This window comes from Colletotrichum scovillei (genome assembly GCF_011075155.1).
Source record: "Colletotrichum scovillei strain TJNH1 chromosome Unknown Contig00006, whole genome shotgun sequence".
Lineage (NCBI taxonomy): Eukaryota > Fungi > Ascomycota > Sordariomycetes > Glomerellales > Glomerellaceae > Colletotrichum > Colletotrichum scovillei.
This window is the reverse complement of record NW_023336264.1, coordinates 1,691,520-1,710,214: the sequence shown is the minus strand read 5'-3', so window position 1 is coordinate 1,710,214 and position 18,695 is coordinate 1,691,520. Positions and strand designations below refer to the sequence as shown.

Here is an 18,695-nt window from a genome sequence, read left to right as displayed (position 1 = left end):
AACGGAGGAGCCGGAGGAGGAAGAGCGATAACGGAGGGGGAAGGCTTTTCTGTGTTACTATTGGGCCTCGATAGTTTCCGAAACAACCCCCGTCAGGCGACTCTTCTTTTCATCTCTTTGACTTCTGCCTCATGCAGATAGGTAGACATATACAATGGATGCACAAAATCAGGTTCGCTTCTTGACGCACAAATCGCCCGTTTCCCAAATGCCCACTGTGACCTTACGGCCCAGGGGTGGTGGTGGTGAAGTCCCGTTCCCGGCTCGTGTCTTGAGTACGGATAGATCCTTGATTTCCCGTACCGATGGAGGGCAGGTAGTCAGGCAGGCTTGCGGGTGAGTGAGAGTGGGTATGGGCTGGTTCACGTTGCGTTGCGTTGCCGCGGGAAAGTAGTCAGGGCTCAAATGGGAGGGGAGGGGGGGGGGGAAGGAGGTGACTTTGCAAATGTAGCCCTACCCTTCCACGACGTCCGTTCGGGGAGCCGACGGGACGTTTGCCGGATGTGCAGTGCGTTTTTTTCCCAGGTTCCATTGCTTCCGTTGCAATGCTTCGACAGTCCCCGTAGAAACATCAGGTTGAAGAGGAGGGGGGGGGGGGGACATGGAAATAGAAGGGGCTTTTCGTGATGGCGGTTTGTACGAAGTACTTTCGTATGTAGCAGGCAGCGTGGGGGAAAAGGGGGTAGGTAGGTACGCGTTTACTTGGCTTGCTCCTCCCAAGCCCCCCGATGGTGTCTGTCCAATCCGAATTCGTGCACATCAGTCTAAAAAGGAAGTATCGGGGCGGCAGGGCGGCGGCGACGACGGGGCGGGGACAGGATTTGAGTAGGAGGATGGGATGGGAGGATGAGGGTATGGGGGGAACGTTCCAAGAGAAAGAAGGGCCGTATAGACGGGCTTTTCCGGATCGTCAATGTCATCACTTTTTGGAGAAGGAACATCTACTTGGCACACACGCGATGTCAATACCGTTTTCACTCTTGGTTGGGGGGGATTATCACTCGGCCGCGTTCCTGGTGGACACTGGCTGAACTGTCTAAATGTAGACAAGTATGGCAGACATGGAAAAATGTCGAGTTGCGATTGGGGCATCAGATTGACTCCATTGTCCACTCCCCTCCCACCGGTAATCCTCCGGTACGAAATGCCACCCATAGCTAATTCGTAGCCAGTGTCCATCCTCTCCTTCAACTTGCCCTGTGTGACCTACATGTCTCCAACGTTCTTCCAACATGTTCTAGCCAAGCTCGACGACGACGACGACGACGACGACAGACTTGTCTGTCCTGTTTTACTCAGCCCACGTCCGTCCACAACATCATCGTCGATCAAACGGCAAAACCTAATCGGGTGCAGCATGCATACAGCGAGATCACTTGACCTAGAGGCCAGCGCACTGTCGAAGTGTATGGTCCCACTTCCATCAGACGTGTTGCAGCATTCTGTTCCCGCTTCTCCATACGATCCAGCAATATCTGATCAAATAAGAGGGGGGGGTAGGATCCCGCGTAAGATTCCGTGATCGGACGGGGTTCATCATTGTCTTGGAACCCAGGAAAGGGCCGTTCTCAGAGTGGCGTGGCGATGACTGGTACCAAGGCAGTGGATTGGGGAACGGGGAGGCGGGCAAGGAAACGGGGGAAAGGGGAGTGAGAAAAGAAACCGAGAACGATGTGTGCTCTCTTCAGCTGCTTTGGTTTGCTCCACGTCCGAGCGGGCATAAAAAAAAAAGACCAAAAAAAAGGCGGATCGGGAGGAAGAAGTCGAAGTAGAAGCAGAAGCAGAAGCAGAAGAAGACAGTGCAGGGGAAGTAAGGATGTTGCTTGATGGTTAGGTCGCTGATCGCAAATCTCTCGCTCTCCTCTCTCACTCACTCCCCTTCTTTCTTCACTTCCTGACGCAAAGGTCTGTTCTCAGCACCCACTTCTCGCCTGCGCTGACCTCGCGCCCCTCGTGCTGTTGATAAGTGGAACATGTGTCAGTCTGCAGTGGCCTTCGCTGCGACCTGGTACGATTGAAAAAAAAAAAAAAGGATCAAGGGACAGGCAGGTAGTGTAGGCGGGAGAGATGCAGGGGTACTGTTGTGCTGCCCAGGTTGCTAGGTACCGTGGTGCAGAGTGGACATATCGAGTTCGGTGGTTGGGAGGGGAACTTTGAAGTGATGGGATTGGAGCACAGCCAGAGAAGCGTGAGAAAGGAAGAGGCAGAGAGATGGAGAGGTGAGGCCGCAGCTGAGGTGGCCGTGGTTGGGTCCTCGTTTCGCGCCATGAAAAGCAATGAAAAAAAAAGGCACTGGAGAGCGAAGTGCCAGCGAATACATCGTAGTGGCAACGATCAATGTTGCGCAAAAAAACGACAGGTTCAGGTGCATCTGGCTATGACCATGGTTCGTCCGGGGATCAGGGGAGGACGCATGGAGTTTTTGATAGTACCGAGGACTGAAGGGCTGAAAAATCTGAACAGAAGAGACTTACCAGCATGCAGTCGTCGCCATGCTTGTGTAAGAGGAGCATGCCCGTTTCGAGAGCGACCGGGATCTCCTCCTTGGCGGAGCGGTGGTCGTTGGGAAAGAAGACGGTCTCGCCGCCAACACAGCCCTCAGCGGAAGAGGTAAGATAGAGGAGCAGCGTCCAGGTTGTCTTGCACGTGACGGGCCCGGAGGAGGGGTCGATGTTGAGTGATACCTTGTTCGAATCGTCGTCTGCAAGTGGGGGTTCCAATGGTCAGCCAAGGTCGATCTTGAAGCTGGAGAGGAGGAGGAGGAGGAAGCCTGCACGGAAGACAAGTGAAAGGATACAGAAGAAAAGAGTCAGAGCTCAGAAGAGGAAAAACACCATAGGGTCGCCGGAAGACAAGGAAAGCATGGTGGCCCTGGTTCTCTCAGTGCCGAGTTTCTTGTTCGAATAGAGAGGTGCGAGATGTCGAGGGGCATCGCTGGATCGGACTCGCAGGCTCCCGGACTCAGCTTCCCACATCATCCAGGGGGAGATAACGCCATGAAGCGGATCAGGATGGAACGATCCGCAGGGTTGTGGCTTCTGGGACGAATCGTTGGGTCTGGTGCTCGGATGAAGGATCGTGATGACTGGGAGAGTGCAAACAAAAGAGGACTGAGCGGAGGAGACAAGATATCATATATCATATATGATCATCTGAAGGGCAGATCGTTGGTCCAGACACTTGTTGTGGGTCCCCGAATCGTCTCCCCAAAGGCCAGTGGTTCAACGATTTCACATCTTTCAGCAGGTTTCTCATGCAGAGTCGAAAAGTCACGACCTGCTTCATAGACACAGGTCTTGGATTCGAGGTGGTCGAGACATGCATAGTAAGGGAACCGTGGTAAGAGGTAGTGCCCACAGGAATGGGTCGATGAAGGTAATTGTCATGGGAAGGGGGAAACGTATGGACCGAGCGTGACCAAATCCTCGTACAATCTGCTTAGTGACGGGCATTGTGGCATGTCCACTGGGACGGGGGCAGTGATTTTGCAACGGTCTCGTTACAACCCAACTTTGGGGATCCAGAAGTGTCGCTGTGTAGAGAACACTTCGTTGGTGTCATGAGAATTAGGTAGCCACCCGGGGCCATGTCCCCAAGACAAAGGCTTGTAGAGCTCTGGCACATCGCCGTCTTTGACCAGTGACAAATATGCGCAGCCTATGGCAATCGCGCGAGGACCTCGAAGCACTTGACCACTGGCCTAGTTGCATAGAGCGGCGGAAATCTTGTTGGTTGACTGGCAGAGTGCCTAGTGCTCTCGGCGCCTGTGGCGTTGAGTGACAAGAGAATGATTTGACTATGAGACTTACAATGTGCATCGAAATACTGGCCCTTGGAGTAACGATAGATGCGAATATTGGGATTCAGACCAACGACTTCACCGCCCCTAGAGCAATCGATCCACGTTAGTAAGTCTCATGACAAGCCTTCAGCTTTAGCGAAAAGACCTCTACGCAAGCGGTTTCTTCTTTTGCGTGGGTTTCATGTTTGTTATAACTGTTTTTGGACGTATGTATACTTTGATTGTGCGCAGACGCTGGCGGATCTAGCCGGAAGCGCGTGGGATGCGTTGTTCGTGGCCAGGGTGCATTCGGAGGGCCGGGGGATGGGTAGGCGAGGTAGGGACTAGGGGGGTTGGAACAGAAGACAGTGGACTCACCATAAACCCTGAATGTCTTCTTGAGCAAGCGATTCGCGCAGTCCAGTCTCCGTCCACAGGCGTTGAGCAAAGGCAGCATCCTGCACTTGAAAACGGTCATTCACTCTAACCGCTTCTCCCCGCTTAGGCCGACCAGGGGTGGTGATCAGCGGTAAACCCCTCAGAAAAGTGACATAGGCACTGCAGAGGGATTTTGGCCAAAAGTTGCGAATCAGGACGACCTTGTCCGGGCAAGAAGCGAGCTGGTCGGCAGCCAGGTCGGTGACCGGTAACGGCGGTTTGAATTGGGGCCATGCGGGCGGTGCGGCGGGAATCGAGGCGGTTGTTGTCAACTTTGCGTTGCCGCCGCCATTATTAGTTCTAGAGCCGGCCTTTGTCTTGCCGGCGGTTGAGTTTTTGGGTTTCCCCATGGTATTTGGCTTATTCCCCACGGTATACCGATAGGGTTCGTGCTGTCCCGTATGTACAGAAAGAATGGGACGTGTTTCTCGGGATGATGTGCAGCGGGCCAAGTAATATCAGGTGGCTTATGGTTCCTGACGGCTGTCTGGGACACAACTGAGGCTCCCGCTACTATGTAGCAAAGTGGCGTGGCAGAGAAGGGAGGGGTGGACGCCGACAGGCTGGTCTTTGCGAGAAACGTTGGTCAGGGCCAAGTTGGTATGTCAAGCGGTTGATTGGCTGTTGAATATTGGCCGAATCGAGTCTGGAAATCGTTGTCGCGCTTGTTTTTGTGCTCCGAGAGATGCCGTTGGAGCCCTGATGATCAACCCACGTGAGAGCTGGCGGGGGTAAACCAGGATGAGGGATGCTGGGGGTTGAACCGCGATTCGTCGGCTGGCTGGACCCTTTGATGATGACGTCTAATCTCTCGGCAGGTTGGGGGTTTCGTGCGTAGGGAGAAATATAACTTTGTGGGCAGCAGTCTGCAGAAAGAAAAGAGAATGATGTTGACGTTGAGTGGTTCGTGATGGACGGAAGTGGACTCAAATGATGCAGGCGCTAAGGTACCTTATCCATAAGGTAGGTAGGTGCTAAAGGTACGTAGTAAGGTAGGTACGGAGTAAGGTAGGTGGGTGGTAGCCTTGTGTGGCCCAGGTGGTTGTACTGTGTGCGGCTTACAGTGTGGACGGTGCTCTCGATGGCGTGTGCGGCGTGCCATCCTGGGAAGCCGCGCCTTACCCGACCGCCGCCGCTTCCATTTCTGAGATCCCCCGTGGACCCATGCCAAAGTGGATCCCATCTTCTCCGGGGGCCCGGGGGGAGACGCCGCCGGGACCAGGGCCTGGCGATGGATGGGCAGCGCTAAGCATTGGTCTCGCTCGATCTTGAGAATCGCCTTTTCTTCCTCCCACTGAACCTGAGCCCTCCCTGCCTTGTCCTACCTTTCGTCATATATCAAACAGCCAGCCTTCGTCTCCCTATGTAACTTTTCATCAGAAAGTGACAATTGATCAAAAATCCCATTTCCCCTCTGCCATGTCTGGGTCTTCCTTGACATCTTGGGTACTCGTGACTAAAGCCTGCATCGTGTGGCGTGCTCCTAGCAAATACGACTTAGATTCGCACGCATCCCTTTCCTCTCTGTCGGATTCCAGTCTGTGCGCAGCGTCCCGTCGCTTTGGCGCCATATCCTGTCGGCTCTCGCGACCTGGAGCTTGCTAAAATCGACCGCAACGCTGAATCGTAAGAACAGCCGATGGGAAGGGAAAAGGCGGCGGTTACCAAGTAGGTAGGGTGCGACGGGGAAAGACCCACGACGGTGTTTTAGCAAACTTTCGGCAACGCGGTTGCTCCCGTCGCCCTTCGAAACTTCTGTCGTACAAGTTTGCGTGTCTTTGGGGCGGCCCGTTAGGCAATCGGGTCATTGCATATCAAACGGCACTTGTTAATGGCTGATAGGCAAACATTGAACCTGGCCGGCATAGCACGGCCGCATTGGCCCATCGAATTGATCTGACAATAACACGATGCAATCTGGCAATCTGATCCGTGACCCAGTGTTGTGGTAAAGGAACCGTGGCACCCCAGGTTCGAAAAGTACGATAAACTCGCGCCTCGGCGATCGCGGAGATTCCCACCTGCACTGCAATGCATATCGAGAAAATCTGGTCCTTTGCTAAAATACCTCATCAACAGCAGCAACTTGGATTTCACCAAGAGAAATCTTCTGCTGTGGATAGGCGTCACTTTTGGCTGGATCCTCGACGTAATTGGGTGCTGACTTCGTGACTATTGCCTTTCCTGGCTGAGGCGCTAGATCTCGTAAGAAGTGATATATGACAGGATCCGACGAGTTGTAGGCTTGTCGCGTCACAAAACCTGCCAACCTCCTGATTGATTTCTGCACATCTGACCTCGTCACTCGCTTTGACCTTGAAGAACAGGACTCATCCTTGTTCGGCGCAAGAGAGTTGTCTCGCGCTGTAAGTCGTCTCCCCCATAATGCGAGACTGCAGGTATCCTTCTTTGACCATGAAGAAGACAATCAACGTGTGATGAAACCGAGTTTGACCTGAGACAATCCGGTCAATTTGGAACTCGTCAGGAACCGTGAGCCAACACATGTCTCCTATCCAACTCAATTGTGGCTTGTTTGTCTTGGAGTGTTTGTCGGACCAGGCGCCTGACTGTCGGGACGCCGTTCTCCTTGATCAAGCGTACGGAGCAAGGTATGTTGAGGAAGGGGAGCTCTGCCGCAGTCTCCACAGACGACGACTGGCAGCGCACCCCGCTGGCGATGCTTTTGGGCGATGCGCTACATCTCATTTTGCGACTGAATCCGAAATCACATCTCACGAACATGAATGCGATAACTTCACCCACTTTGTGCCCACCCCATGAGCACATGATGCCTCGACCCAGTGTTTTCATCATTTTGCAGATTCTCAACCTGATGCGCCCGTCCACGACCTGGATCGCTCTGGTTCTGCACCAAGACCACGATCGCAATCTACCCAGTCCTTGTTATCGTAGCACTATTGACGACAACGTAACGGCGGTATTGTTGCTTTCGGGCTTGCGTGAGGTGCGGCCTGTCCAAACAAGGGTCGGGAGCTAGGCAAAAGATGGTATTCCACAAGCGAATGGACTGTTGTAAGTTTATTGTGGTGACATCGTATCGGGTATCAGCAGGATCAAGTGCTTGTCGTCTTCAGCGTAAGGTGAATGAAGAATCCGATTTGCAAAAGGCGGCCAACCAAAAAAGTGTCGTCGATAACGATCGCGTTTGGTGTTACTATACTATTTGGACGTTTGCCGAGCCTGCATTGGGCGCCTTTTGCCAGGCATCGAGCGCATGCGCTGGGGAACCCAGCAGCTTGGTGCAACCAAGAACCGACAGCGTGTCACGAAATCGTCAGAACCCATCAGCGATCCAGCAATCAAGATCTCGGACAATCGATCGCTGCCGAGACAAGCATCTCTTCAGGTCGGTTTGCAGTTGGCGAATGAAGGCCTCCGAGTTGGGGACATGAGTCGTAAAACAGGTAGGCCCGTGAGGCGTCGATGGCGTGTAAGTGCAGGTAGTTGAAAAACGACACTTGATCTGTCATTTTGACGGTCTTGCACAGATACTTGTTGCTGAAAAGCCTTTGAGTATCCAGTGGACAAGTGGAATAGGCGGCGGGGTCTAGGCATCTCGCCAGATGCAGCCATCAGCGAAGCTGGGCAGGCCCCGGGGAAGGCATCCGACCATCTGACTGGCATGTCATCTGCAGGTGATTTCGACTGATGGGAGCAGCCGTTGCAAGGTGGGCTGTCATCCCAAGATGGGGTGGGAGGCAGATTGGTCGTATCTTGCGGGCCATTTTGATTGGGCATCGTAATCATGGGGAGAGCCGTGTGCCATTGCTCGACAAGGGCTTTAGCGCAGCCATCTGTTCCGTAGCGCCATGGAGCATATTAGACCACTGCGATTGCCAGCAGGTCATCTGCAGAGGCCGGAGGGGAGGCCGGATGGCTTTCGCGGACGCAATCTTGAGGTTTCCGCCCTTCTTAATATGCCGTCCACGCTGTGGCTTGGCTGCCGCAGTTGTCGTTGCAATGGCAAGGTACCTGACGAGTCTGGATGCGTGGCTTCTGGAAGTTGTGTATGTGGTGGTGACAGTGGGCCAACGTGCATTTCGTCCGTAGCGAACGGTAGCATTTCGCGAGTCGCCAGCATGCCGCGAAATTGCAAGATACAGATACGAGGGTAAGGAGGATATTGACAAAAGATTTTGTTTCTAAATTTGAGTTGGGCGGAATTGGTTTGCGTCATTATCTTCTTCTCCTGCGGTTGCTGATGGGAAGATGTGGAAGCAAAACACCACGCTGTGGGAGAGAAGGAGATGAGATGGAAGCCCAGCAGCATCGCTGTAACCTGGAAGGAACGTCCATTGGAACCCCTGGCCGGCACTGAAGCCAATGTGTTCTGGTATACGTACCTGACTTACATAATGCACACAGCGCACAGCCCGCTTAGATAGTAGCCCAGCAAAGGTGTATGCACCAAACGGAATATCGGATCTGTTTTGTTGCATATCCAGGTACAGGGCCCGAAAATTTTAGTGGCGGGAACTTCCTTTCCCCGACTTCCAATTCAGAGGAGCTCCCAAGTCTGTCCCGCCAGAGCTCCGCTTTACCTCCCCAGTCTCTCAACACCAACCGCGCAAGGGACTCCATCGACACCCGTCGCGATCAATTGAACCGGCAGATGCCGCTCTGAGCTTGGTGAGCTGCTCCGAGAATACCACGATGGTTTTATTTTGTCTGACAGTAGCTTCAATGGAAAGGGGTATAATCCGATGCTCGCGCAACTCTCCCCTTCCGCCATGGCTTCCCAGAACGAGTCGCCTGACACTCGCCCGACGCGGTCGCAGGCCCAGCCAACATCCTCACCTTTCCAGTCGAGAGCCGCGAAACAACTTGGCCTCTTCTTCGCCGGCGCCGGCTTCTTCGTATTTTCGGCAATGGTTACCCGACGCTCCGTGGCCCGCAAACAACTCGCCGCCTTCCCGAAATTCTATCAACCTAGCCACTATGCTGCGGGCAAACAAGGGAATCCAGAGGGTGGCATGATTGCCGTCGAGGCTTTGAACCTGGCCACACTGAACGTCATGAGCTTCGCAATCATGATGACTGGAGGTGCTGCTTGGGCATTTGACGTGTCTTCGGTTGACGACTTGAGAGAGATGGCTAGGAGAAGCATCCGTGGAGCGGCTGGCCAGACGGACGAGGCGGCTGAGAAGGAGTTTGAAGAATGGGCTGCAAATATTTTGACAAAGTTCGGCAAGATGCCGGAAGAGAGCAAAAAACAAGACGACACAAAGACCGAGGTCGATTCAAAGACAAGCAAGTAAGGACGGCGAAGTGGCTACTTCTAGACCATGCTTATCCCCTTTGTCGCGAAATGCGGACACTCCCTGGGCAAGCCTCACATTTGGTTGCTACCAGCTCGTTTCCACCTCGACAATATGTACAATTGATAAGGCGAATATCGCCACATAAGACACATCTCACCATCAAGCGACTGAACAGCTAGTACTGCCCGCTCTGAGCTAGCATTTCTACCCAGAAAGAGTGCTGGCTTTCGTGAGCAAGCGAGACCGGACGGGGTCTATCGGAATGAAGAAGCCACCAAGATGGCGGTACTGACTTTGGTCTCAGCCCGTGGCGGAGATTCGGTGGCCTCGGTCCATATCTACAACGGGGCTCTGGGTTCTGCACCACGGCGTTCCTGGCAGCATACGGATAGGGTGATCAGTTATGCTGTCTTAGAGCCAAGTCGGAGCCCCCAATTTGTGGACCGCAAAGACTCGATAACTTCATGGGAGAAAGGGGTTTAAGCCCATGTTCGACTTGGAAATTCTGGCGGGGTCACCGCTTAGAAGCTAGTGGCTGAGGAGGTTTTGCAGGCGTCCGGCTACTCCACGTCCGCGCAGTCTGGATGGTGTTCCGGCATGGTCGAAGAACCAATGGCGTGTCTCGCTCTATCACTTCTCAGAATTTTGCGTTCCATGCTCATGACATTTCTTTTGAAACGAGTCTCTCTGTCTGCACCGAACAAGCGCCATGATATGCTGCCGCGAAGGATTTCCAGCTATTCAGACGGCGTCAATGGCGTTAAAAAAGGTCTAACAGTTGGATATAGTTGTCGCAGATGATGCCTTTTTCCCGCTCCCGAGACGTTTGACTCGAAGCTCTTTCTTATGACGACTACCAGTGATGATCCAAGTCCAAGTGGCCAAAGACGAGAGAGGTGGACGATACGGACTGGCTGAAAGCCATGTTCCGATACACAATGGTGCTTGGTACGCAATTGCGAAGGCACTGGCTGGCTTACACAACCGTACACAACCACACAAGCGTGACCAGCCAGTGCAAAGCAGCCAGGTCTTGAGGGTGGAGAAAGGGTCCGAGACAGCCATGGCGGCATGGCCTTGCTACCTATACAAATCACACCCCAGTCGTCCCGGCCTGCCCCGTCATGACCCCTGGTCTGTTGTCGACAAGGATCTATACCTTACGGCCCTAGGTACCTAGCAGATCGCCCTCTAGTGCATCCTGGGATTTCTTCCATGTACACGCCCTTACCCCTTGTCCCTACGTCCGCAAGAGATGGGAGGGTGTCGACTGGGATTGCGTACGAGTTCATTCTGGCGGATGTGCGATGAGGCTTCCGCTGCAGCTCCTCCTTGACCCATGGTATGGGTATCGGACCCGAATCGATGCCAAGTCGCATCTGGTACAGTCAAGTGCCCTAGGCGTATGCGTTCACGCTTCTCTCATATTCCGATTTGTGTTATAAAATTCGTCACTTCCTCGTCAACACTGCCGGTCACCGCTCCTCCATATTTCTTCACCTATATCACCCTGCCTGATATTGACGCTTCGACGTTGTCTTCGCACACCATCTACTACTACTCTATTCACAGCGTAGCCCGGTCTCGACTCGTCCACCACCGTAGCGTCGACTCTCACCAAGCTATGTGCTACGCCGAAAACTATTAATTCTCGTGGTGGTGTTGATATTTACCTTGCGGCCTGCCCACTTCTTTCTTTCCTCCTTCCCATCAGACTAGCAGTCTTCCTTGGAAGACGATATGTCACATACTACGCTCCTGGATAGCGATCCAGTCAACGCAAACATGCAGCCAGCGCATGGCACGCTTGTCCATGACGGGCGATCTCTCGACGGCCAGGAATACCAGCGAGGTGATCCGGTGGCCATCGTCGAGAACGGCACAGGAGAGGACCTTTCAGACGCGCTTCACATTCTCAATCTCCGGACCAACCAATGTATGCTCGTGCCTTTGAAGGCTGTCTGCTGGGTCCCGACTCACACTGAGCAACGATCCGGAACCACTTTCCTGCTTACATTGTACGGCCCAAGCCTGGATTTCCGCCGTTCCGTTTCAGAGCGCCCTCAGATGGGATATCGCGGCATCGCAACGCTCTTTGGCTCTTGTGTCTACGTCGGACGCGAGGTCATGCTGGAGGGTAACGCATCAAGAGTCAATCTGGAGCCCGCCAACAGAGTCTCCTTGTTTACGGCCCAGTGGGACGCACTCTCACTCAGCGCGGATGTGCAACAGCCTGCATTGACTCCTTCGGCATCCTCTTGCGCATCGTCCAGAAGCCCTTCTGAGTCGGGGGACGATGTTCCTCCTCCTCGGTTCTACCGCGTGCAAGGGCGTCGAGACTCTGCTATTGAAATTCGAGACCCTGATTCCCCCATTTACAAGTCCTCTATGGGACGAATGGTGAGCACCCTACCTTGAAAGCCACGGAGTTCCAGAACTTCAGCTGACCACTCCTCAACAGTCCATTTCACCTAAGCCGTTCCACATCCCCACCGCATCTTTCGCAACGAAGACCAACACTCGTATTGTTCCTGAAGCATCGAAAGTCCGACCATATGGAAGCAATGCCTGGTCAGACCTAGAATCTGATGACGAGTTTAGCTTCGACATGCATCCATCGTTCAGCCTCGACTCTGCCTTTGCTGACAATCTGGACCTTTGCATCGGCGAGCATCACATGGACGGCATGATTGCAGACGCCGATCTTCAGGTCAACTTTGTTTTCATGCCGCAGAACGAGAGTAGCAACTACGTACCTGGACAACATGACCAGCAAAGGCAGGGTGCTAACGCTCAGGAGCCTCTGTGGGCCACGCAAGGCCTCAACACAGATAATGGCAATGCTTGGGATACTTTGCAGATGCCACCACAGCATGTTCCGGAAATGCGGCAACCCCAGTTGCCAATGCCCCAGAGACAACAGCCGCTGCCCTCGAGGACAGTCAGCCATAGCGACTACTACGAGCAGTATCGCCTTGCGGAGGAGCAAGGCAGCTCTCACAGCCACAACGGACCCGTGGGCCATCATCCTCCGCAACCGGAAGCTGTTCACCTGCAACATGACCCTCGCACCAGCTACTTGCCTTCTCAGATTCCTCCTTCACATCCTTCTCAGCCCCTTCAAGATTTCCAAATGCACCCACGGTATCCGGAACAGTCGAACAGACTCCCGATGCCAGGCCCCTCATTCCCTGCGCCTCAAGAGGTCCATGTTATCCAGAGCAACCGCCCCACATCCCGACCATCATACCCCCTTCCATCAAGCTCTTATAGCCCGGTACAAGAAGGCAGCTTGCCTTCGACTTCACAAAGTCAACAGCCAAGGCGTAGTCCGCGTCCTGACGACTCTCGCCCTTCAAGCACACGCGGGACGCCAGTCATGGCTCGCCGAGCACCAGCACAACCCGTTCATACGTTTACGCCAAGTGGAATCATCGATTCCTTCCGACAGAGCACACAAGCTCACATCAGCTCCTTGGAGAGTCATTGCGAGCAATTGCAGCAGAGCCAGACCAGCGATGACCAACTTCGTCAAGCGAACGAGTCGCTTCAAGCTGCTCGACGAAACAACGAGGAGTCTTTGCAGCTTCTCGGTCTGCTTCAGCCTATCACCGGTATCCCTTTGAAGGGCACAGAGAAGAGGCTTCAGTCAATCGCTGATCAGATCGTTGATGCAATCAAGAGCCTGCTTCCCGACGGCAGTGATGGTTCTGACAAGACGATCGAACAGTTGGGCCAAAAAGTACAAAGCCTCAAGGAGTTTATCGAGTACGTTGAGGGAGTTCATCCCGAGGTGGTCAAGCGCCCGCAGGACCCCGCGACAGCATCTACGGACAAGAGCCAGACTGTCCCAGTCACGACTGCGAACCGGATTCCCTCGGCTCCCGCGTCCGTTTCTTCTCACACTGCGGATGAGTCCGACTCCTGTCGCTGGGTAGACGGCCAGGCTACACCCCCGCCGGATCGATCCGCAGCAATGGCCTTGAACCGAGACCGCTCGCGCATGTTCCGGGACATGACTGCTGCTCATGGTCGTCGTCCCGAGCCTCGCATCAACACTGCTCCAGAGTACTATGCTCCCACCAGCTACAGCCAGCCGTCATCCCGAATCCATTCACCGCTTGCTACCCATTCTGCGCCTGCAGAGCCTCCCCACGCGGCTGGCCATGGCTTCTTTCAACAGCCTCTCCCAACACAGATACAGCAAGCGATGCCTATTGCCGACTTCGGGGCCCCGATGCAGGATCGAACCATGCAGGCCTACCCGCCTCCCACCTCAGTCGAGATGATGCGGCCGATGCAGCCCGTGTCGAGCCTTCCACCTCAGCACTACACAACGCAACAAGAAAGTAACTTCTACCTGCGACCACCGCCACCAAACTGCCTGTACCCAACGACCGGAGCCGAAATGGCTCAGGCTGCCTACGCTCCGCGGTCGCCAGTGGATTACCAGCCGGCCCCGGGGCCAGCGCAGAGCAACTACTACCAGGACATGCGGTCTGGTCTCCCGGATCGGCGAACAGTCCGCCAGGAGCGTCCTGCTCCCTACTCCCTCAACTATAGGGATCAAAGGCGACGAAGAGGAAGCCAGTGATGGGCTCCTTCGATTTCGCACAAAATATTTCACACACGTATATAGATTGGGTTACGGCTGGCTATTGTCCTTTTTTGCCATTCGACTGTGTCGATGGTTTTTTTTTTTTCTGCTTATCATCCTGGTTCTAGCTAGCGAGCATTTGATATCCTGCATGTTGTTATGGCGAGGCGTTCTCGGACCGAGATTGATTGTTTCCCTGGGGCGACTGGCTGCTGGAAGATGTAGAGATGCCATCTCAAACATCGCGGTCCTTTAATTTCTAACTACTAAGCATATTTCAAAAGGTTATACACTTTTTGCTGTTTCTTCAGGAGGCGGAGGGGACAACGGGACATTGGGTATACGAAAGACATTGTTCGCGTTGGATGAAGGGAACTGTTTGATATGGGTTTACTCGGGGCTGGCCATGTAAAAAGTTTATGATGTTTATAGAATGAATGATACAATACTCAATCAAAGACTGCCTTGCCATGATATGGTGATCTGGTATCCCCCAACCTGGGCCCGAGGGGTATGAACAAGACGCGGCAAACCCTTCCACCCGACCGCCGACTTCCTCGGGCTCCGAGACGCCAAGACAAGCCACTCTTCACGTGCACAACCACCGAACCGGCCGGCGGAAAGATATCAAGCAAAGCAGGTGAGCAGGTATTGATCATCCACCGGACCGGGGGGTTTGCGGTGGCCTAGCACGGGCCCCGCCCTCCAATCCGGGGGTTATCTGCTCCACTTAGCGGGAAGCCGGGATCTGCCCGGCTACGACAGCAACTGACGCAAGCTAGCGACCCGAATCGGTATATCCTCCGGTCGCCGAGCCTTTCTCTGACTACAGCCGAAATCGAACGTCCCGCCTCTTTCTGACGTTTCGCAGGAACCCCAGGAAGCTAGGAGAGGGGAAGGGGGAAAAGAGAAGGAATTTGGACCAGTGATTTGTTGGCGGCCTTGGAACGACCACTTGGACAATTCATGCCTCGGCAGGATCGCTACTTAGCGTGCCAAGGGGGATGCTCATGCATACACGTTCGGTCTCCGTTGAAGACAAGTGAAGATCAGTGGATTGTGTGAAGCCCTCTTTCTCTCTACCTACTCACTGGGGCTACGTGTTTCCCCGTCCCCATGGCCTTTCTCTCTGTCGGTGAGACGATTGACGACGTGTTCTTTGGTAGTTTCTAGCTTAATCTACCCCGTTGGCTTGATGCGATAGGCAGAGAGAGGCTCGGAAGTCGATGGATGTGGTTCCCATCCCCGCATAGGGATCCATACGGAGAATTCACCTCCCTATGCGGAGGTGGCCTTCTGAGGCCGGGGGACGGACGGGATGACGGGGACCCTTGCCCCGCCTCCTTTCATCGGGCATGATGAGACGTCGATGGGTGCGCCGAGGCAGAGACGGCGGTGACTTCCCGTGTTGGGAAAGGACCGAGTTTCCGGACGCCTATATAAAGACTCGAGAGATTCGACTACGTTGTCCCTGGGGAAATCTTCTGCACGGAGACATTTCAGCGGCTAGCCTTCAATCATTAAACACCAAAAACCAACAAATCAGGTTTCAAGACATTTGAATAGAAGACACACACAACAATGGCCATCACCAGAATCGGACTCATTGCGCTCGCAGACGGCCCTGCACAAGATGAGGCGGTGAAGAGGTTCAGCAACTTTGTCAACGACTGCAAAAAGGTAAGTCCCAATACTTGGATCTACCCACCATAAAGAATCTGAGGAGACATGATTTGCTAACTCCAAGTCTTTCTTCGGGATCATTAGGAGGATGGCTCAACGTACCTCGTCGCCTCGAAGGCTAGCAAGTGCAAGGTTCTGACCGACGTCCCGGGTTCCCAGGCATGGTCCGTCGTTTACGAGATTACGTTTGCCAGCGAAGCGTAAGTACCTGTCTCTCCCATCTTCCTTCTTGACGGAGATGGCAAACTTGCGGCTAACCGACGACGGTTGGTGCTTAGGGATATGGAGTACTACCAGACCAAGGACCCCATCTACCAGGAGCTGATGAAGCAGGCTGCCGAGGGCAAGGCGACGGGCTTCATTGCCGTGTCTGCAGAGTTCTAGATGCTGGTCGTATAGATATCCAAATGAATTTCAACACGAGTTTATGAAGTATTGCTTTGCTATTGAATCATTGCTATGATGACAGTTAGGCCCCAGGTGTTCGGTATGGCCTAAAATATCATCTTCCCTCCAGAAAATTGAAGGTTTGGTCTTCGTCTTGAGAACTTTGTTTCGATTACCTATCAGCGACATGGAATTGGCCACTCAACAATACTCTAATGCAGAAATAGAATGAGCATCTCCGAGAACGTCATCTAGCGTAGTAACACGCCCCAGCTAGCTGCCATAGAGGGGCAGTAGGACACAACATCAGTCGACTTGGAGGCCGCTTCAAAGAAAACCTCTGACCCTTGGATAACTCAGGGCTCACAGTTGTAAAACCCACAACGTCGTAATCTGAGGCAGCCCGGGACCCGATACATGGCCTTCCCGAAGTCTCGATAAGAGGTTGCCACCAAACACTCATTCTAGCACTCTCACAAAGTACCTACACTTCTATGACATGCCTCGCCGCTATTTCACAAGCTTCATCGCAACCGGCAGCCGGGTTTCTTTCTGTCAATCCGATGCTCCAGTATAGTTGCAGGCGAAGCAAATTGGTCCCATGAGATGGACTACTTGACATCCAGTTATGTGGAATACTGGCCAGGTCGATGCCTAGATCCTACAACACTTGTTGCTGGCATTCTGTCTAGACAGAAATACCATCGTTGGACGCAAGGGCCTATGCTTTCAATGATGACTATACTCGCCGTAATGCCGCCACCGTCTTCTCGTTAATGCTCGGCAGGTCCAAATGGCCCCTCTACCGAAGTTCAGATATCGATGCAACCCTGGCAGAGACACGCCAGTGTAATCACCGTTATAGGGTAGCCAAAACCTTTTGCTTTTGGAGAATTTGATGAAGAGATGAAATGCAAAGAACCTGGTGAGTGTGAAACACGTGCTCACGTACAGATTCCTCTAGTCCAGACGGACCTGATGTCTCGATAATGTCAAATCGATCCCCTTCCCAGAGCGTTTATTAAGAATGATCAAAGACTTCTCTCGTAGTATAGCGGTCAAAGCGACGAGGTGAAGTGATGATGAGGGCTGTCTTTCTTGCTTTAGACGATATGTAGCTGAGAATCATACTCGACATCTTGACGTCAAAAGGGTATCGGAGAAGCTCAGAACGTCTATATCTACAGGTGATCATCATTTTCATCATGATCAACCCGCTTTGGAATGTCGAGAGAGTAAAACTACTTGTAAACCATCACAAATACCATCTCGAGTAACAATCACGCATGAAAATTCCAGCTACCATCATCAGTGCCTAGACCTTGCCATCAGTGACAAGGTCAAGAAGGTCAATCGATACAACAAAACCCCCCTCAACCCCATCTCCCTCTCTTCAGCCCTCAAAGCAAAAGTCCTCAAGGAACAGCCCGAGAAGAGAGGTGGAGACACATCGCGCAAACAAGAACCTCGGATACAAGCTCAAGACAATGACGCCCCGAGATCAAGACCTCCTCCACCCATCCAGCCTCACCATATCCAACCCACTCCTACCGGAAACAACCCACCACAACGAAGTCTCTGCCAAAAGAAGCCAAGACCGTTGAGAAATCAACGCAAGAAAGCCGACGTACGGTAAGCGTCATCAATGAACAGCACACCCACCCCGTTACCCCGTCATCCGAAGTAGAATGAGAAAAGCAAACGCCCGTCATTTCATCTCATCGCCGACGGCCGGTCTTCACCGGTCTTCCGGGGAGGGAAGCCGTTCGCCCCCGGGATTCTCTTCAAAAAACATTTCCACCACCCGCAGCGACAACAGCATCACCGCAAATCAACCCAAAGAAGCTTTGGCACCATAGAGATTAGATACACACGAGTTAAACTCGGAAAGGTATGGCCAAGTATCTTCATGTTCATCACCAGCCTCGGCGAACTTTGGGGGGGAAAAAAAGAAAACCTTCAACCTGACGGTAACGCAGAATAAGAGCTATCCCGTCTCATCGTCAGCGACGAGAGACGCGGCATAGGGTAAGGAGGGGGGATGCCGTCGACATTCCGAAGCAGAAAACACCAGACGATATAGTTACAAAACAAACACGAAGAACGAGAACTCGAATAACCTCCGTCGCCAACAACAACCCCAAACCCATCTCAATCCCGCCGGAGAGATACCTGTCTACCCAGTACTTACCTCACTCACTCACTCACCAAACTCACCTTCCCTAACCTCCCTTCCAAAGCTTAAGATCAAAAGACAGCCGAGGTCTCGGAACCAAAAACAGTAATCGATTCGTCGCCGACAAACAAACACACAGACATCGCCGTTCAGCAAACCGCGTTAAAAATAAAATAAAAAAACCACTAAAAAAGGCTATGACGATCCAAATAAACATTCGTACACCCCAGCCATCAACATTTAGAGTTGCTCTCACTTACGACGAACCTTCAATCTCCAATCAAACTTACAGTTGTCAGTTTTGTTTAGTGAACACCCGAGCAGTTCATGCCTCCCCCCCACCTTCCC

General features: G+C 53.1%; 4 protein-coding genes across 4 annotated transcripts; 3 read left to right on the top strand and 1 right to left on the bottom strand.

Annotated features, from left to right (window-relative positions):
* Positions 1–989: 989 nt before the first annotated feature.
* On the bottom strand, positions 990–5,117 carry HER10_EVM0006742 (uncharacterized protein). The gene is made up of 3 exons (XM_035483019.1): positions 4,160–5,117; positions 3,810–3,886; positions 990–2,701 (listed from the first exon to the last, which is right to left on the bottom strand). The coding sequence occupies exons 1-3, from the start codon at positions 4,567–4,569 to the stop codon at positions 2,400–2,402; spliced, it is 789 nt and encodes a 262-aa protein (XP_035332800.1). The 5' UTR covers positions 4,570–5,117; the 3' UTR covers positions 990–2,399.
* A 3,622-nt stretch (positions 5,118–8,739) lies between these two features.
* Positions 8,740–9,780, top strand: HER10_EVM0010765 (uncharacterized protein). Its single transcript, XM_035480214.1, has one exon. The coding sequence runs from the start codon at positions 8,947–8,949 to the stop codon at positions 9,499–9,501; it is 555 nt and encodes a 184-aa protein (XP_035333283.1). The 5' UTR covers positions 8,740–8,946; the 3' UTR covers positions 9,502–9,780.
* Positions 9,781–10,650: 870 nt separating this feature from the next.
* Positions 10,651–14,506, top strand: HER10_EVM0001741 (uncharacterized protein). The gene is made up of 2 exons (XM_035471478.1): positions 10,651–11,904; positions 11,966–14,506. The coding sequence occupies exons 1-2, from the start codon at positions 11,245–11,247 to the stop codon at positions 14,096–14,098; spliced, it is 2,793 nt and encodes a 930-aa protein (XP_035332201.1). The 5' UTR covers positions 10,651–11,244; the 3' UTR covers positions 14,099–14,506.
* Positions 14,507–15,682: 1,176 nt separating this feature from the next.
* HER10_EVM0012108 (uncharacterized protein) lies at positions 15,683–16,168 on the top strand (the record flags this gene model as incomplete). The annotated part of the gene is made up of 3 exons (XM_035481511.1): positions 15,683–15,781; positions 15,872–15,984; positions 16,063–16,168. The coding sequence occupies 3 exons, from the start codon at positions 15,683–15,685 to the stop codon at positions 16,166–16,168; spliced, it is 318 nt and encodes a 105-aa protein (XP_035333463.1).
* Between the last annotated feature and the right edge of the window lie 2,527 nt (positions 16,169–18,695).